The sequence below is a fragment of the Pinus tabuliformis genome, chromosome J (genome assembly GCF_031772625.1).
Source record: "Pinus tabuliformis cultivar Carrire ecotype Pingquan chromosome J, CPIR1, whole genome shotgun sequence".
Classification (NCBI taxonomy): domain Eukaryota; kingdom Viridiplantae; phylum Streptophyta; class Pinopsida; order Pinales; family Pinaceae; genus Pinus; species Pinus tabuliformis.
In genome coordinates, this window is record NC_142295.1 from 1,403,915,738 (window position 1) to 1,403,918,868 (window position 3,131).

The 3,131-nt window shown below is 44.7% G+C and overlaps 1 protein-coding gene across 1 annotated transcript; it reads right to left on the minus strand.

The window, feature by feature from the left end:
* Positions 1-1,891: 1,891 nt before the first annotated feature.
* LOC149232611 (uncharacterized) lies at positions 1,892-2,509 on the minus strand. The gene has a single exon (XM_089381954.1). It carries the CDS (start codon positions 2,507-2,509, stop codon positions 1,892-1,894), a length of 618 nt encoding a protein of 205 aa, XP_089238080.1.
* Between the last annotated feature and the right edge of the window lie 622 nt (positions 2,510-3,131).

Consider the following 3,131-nt stretch of genomic DNA (forward strand, 5'->3'; position numbering starts at 1 on the left):
TGCAGAGCTTCTCCTAGGCAACTAGAGCCCATTTTTTCTTCTCGCTACTTCCACTCCACAGAAAGGAGCGCTGAATGGCGCGAATTTGGTTTATGACCCCTTTTGGTGCTGGGAGGATAGAGATCATATAGTGAGGAATAGCCTGCAAAACCACCTTTGTGAGAATTAGTCTGCCTGCAAAGTTTAGAGCTCGGTGAGTCCAGTGTTTACTTTTCCTTTCCAAACTGGCTATAATTTTCTCCTAGTGTCCTTTCTACCACGGTTTCAAAGTGAGGGGGGGCCCAAGGTATCTGGAGGGAAGAGATCCAATTTTGAACCCCAGGAGACGGGAAAGGTGAGACTGAATGGAAGGGTGAGTATTGAAGAAGAATAGAGTAGATTTGGAGAAGTTGATCTCCATCCCTGAGGCTTGGCTGAACAAATTAAGAATATTCCTGAAGGCTAAGGCTTCTTTGACCGTAGGGATACCGTGTAACATAGTGTTGTCCACGAATTGTTGATGGGTTGTGGCTTGACATTCTCTGATGGGTTGAAGGCCTCTGACGTTGCCTTCTTCTTTGTTCCTTGTTATTAGTTTGCCAAGTCCCTCCATGAGAATGATAAACAAAAAGGGGGAGAGGGGATCGCCTTGCCTAATGCCTCTGGTTGGTTGGAAGGGAGCTGAGGGAACCCCGTTCACAAGGATGGAGTATTTAGGTGATTTGATGAGGGCTAGAATCCACTTAATCCACTGATTGCTGAATCCAAAAGCTGCAAGCATAGCTTCCAGATAAGACCAACTTACCTTATCATAAGCCTTGGAGAGATCAAGCTGCATGAGCATACCTGCTTCTTTTTGAGAATGAAGAGAGTGAATCATCTCTTGCGCAAGCAAGATATTATCCATGATTTGCCTGCCCTCCACATAGCCAGACTGTTCCGGAGATATGATGCCCGGTAGGATAGCTTTCAACCTGTTTGCAATGACCTTTGAAATTATTTTGTAGATGACATTACAAAGAGCAATAGGCCAGAATTTTTCCGGAGTATTGGCAGCTTCCATTTTAGGAACAAGAGCTATGAAGGTGGAATTTAAGGACTTGAGAATGGTATTGGATCGTCTGGAATCTTCCACTATCTCCCATATGTCTTGCTTGACGATGTTCCAGCATGCTTTGTAGAAATTGATGGTGAAACCATCCGGACCCGGAGCTTTATCATTGGGCATGCTTCTAACAGCCTCCTCAACTTCTTCCATTGTGATTGTTCTTCGGAGGGACCAGTTCTGTTCTTTAGTGATCATTCTGGGAATTACCTCTGTGATCTTTGTAATGGCTTCCTCCCTATTAATGTCTGGCTCCTGCGCTATGAGGTTAAAGTGATTTCTGAGGGAGGCTGAAATTTCATTGTGATTTCTTATGATATTCCCCTCCTCGTCTTTTAACTCCAGGATTTTGTTAGCACTTATGTAATCCATGGCTGATCTGTGGAAGAACTTTGTGTTTTGCTCCCCTTCTTTCAGCCAAAGAATTTTGGATTTCTGTTTCCAGAGTGTTTCTTCCTGTTTGCATCTGGTGTGCCATTGCTACGTGAGTTCCTCTTCTAGTTTGCTTGTCTCCTCCTCTCTGCGTCCTTCCATGCCTTCCTTTTGTATTAGTTCCAGTTTCTCTTCGATGATTGCTTTCTCTTGGAAGATATTTCCGAAGACTTGTTTGTTCCATTCTTTCAATTTAAGTTTGATGTTTTTTAGTTTCTATTGCAGAATGAACATTTTGGAACCTTCCTCCCTCGCGGGCTCTGTCCACCATTTCTCTACCATTTCTAGGAAAGAGGGGTGTTCTATCCAGAATTTTTCAAACCGGAAGGGTTTTTTTTTGGGAGAGTCCTGAATCTCAACTGCTAGAGAGACTGGCTAGTGGTCTGATCCTCCGCTGGGGAGGATGTTTGATTCGACGTCTATTCCTTCCGAGAGCAGACTTTCTGAAATTAAGAAACGATCCAATCTAGAAGCAATGAGCCTATCTCCCCCCCGTCTATTGTTCCAGGTATATTTTCCGCTTTTGGGATAAACATCCACCAGTTTTGCATTCTCTATGAAACTTATGAGGGCCTCTCCATCCTTGTGTAGTCTTCTTAGGCCTCCTTTCTTCTCCAGGAGGGAGGTTATCATGTTGAAGTCTCCCCCCAGGATGAAATTGGCATTCTGGTGTCTTTCTATGAGTTTGGTGAGCGAATCTAGAAAACAAAATTTATCTTCTATCTTTTGGGGACTATAGACATTAATGCAGATAAAAGAGGAAGAGTTACCTGTTGGCTGCATCTCCAAAGCCAGGTAGTTCTTGCTGGCTTCAGCTGTTAAGAGATGAAACCTTTGAGTGTCCCAGAAGGTAGCAAGGCCTCCCTCGCGTCCCTTACTTTCAATCTCCATAACTTCAAAATTCCTGCTTAACTTCCTTCGTATCTTGCCTATGAGTTCGCTGTTGCATTTGGTTTCTTGGAGAAACAGCATATCCGGATTATACTTCCCCATTATCCGATTTAGGACCCTCTGTTTGGCCTGACTACTTATTCCTCTGGCGTTCCAAGAGATGATCTTCATAGTTAACAATTTTGTTGGAAGGACGAGTACTCATCTAGCTGCCTAATCAAGCCAGCATTGATTAACATTTCGCCAAGTTCCTGTAGCTGCTCTATGTTTGTTTTCCGGCCTCGTCGGCGCTTGTGTCTTGGGCCTGAAATTCTTCCCAGCTGCAATTGGTAGTGAGGTGATCCTCCCTTGATTATTCCAAGTTTACTTTTCTGTTTCTCCATGATTGCCTTCTGCCGTGCGATGAACAGGTCATTGACCTTCCTTATTTCTTCCTCTGGAACTGCTTCCATTCCCTTGGCTTTCCAGCTTTCCACCAGCGCCTTTAGGTCCATTCCATCCGTTGCGAGGGTGTTTTCCAGCTCCCAGTCCTCGCTTCCTGCTTCACTTGTTTGCATATCTATCTCCTCCTCCGTTTCGACGACTCTGTCGGTCATGAGGACCTCCCCTGCTGTTGTTGCATCTGTCCTTTCTTCTTCTGTGGGTTTTTCCGGCTTCTCTTGCCTCGCAATCCTGTTGGGAGTGTGCTGCTTTTCCTCCGAGTCCGTCTCTAGATCTAGAATCT

Excerpts from the sequence above, each read along its gene's own strand:
- LOC149232611 (XM_089381954.1), bottom strand. The coding sequence starts at position 2,509 with ATGGGGAAGTATAATCCGGATATGCTGTTTCTCCAAGAAACCAAATGC.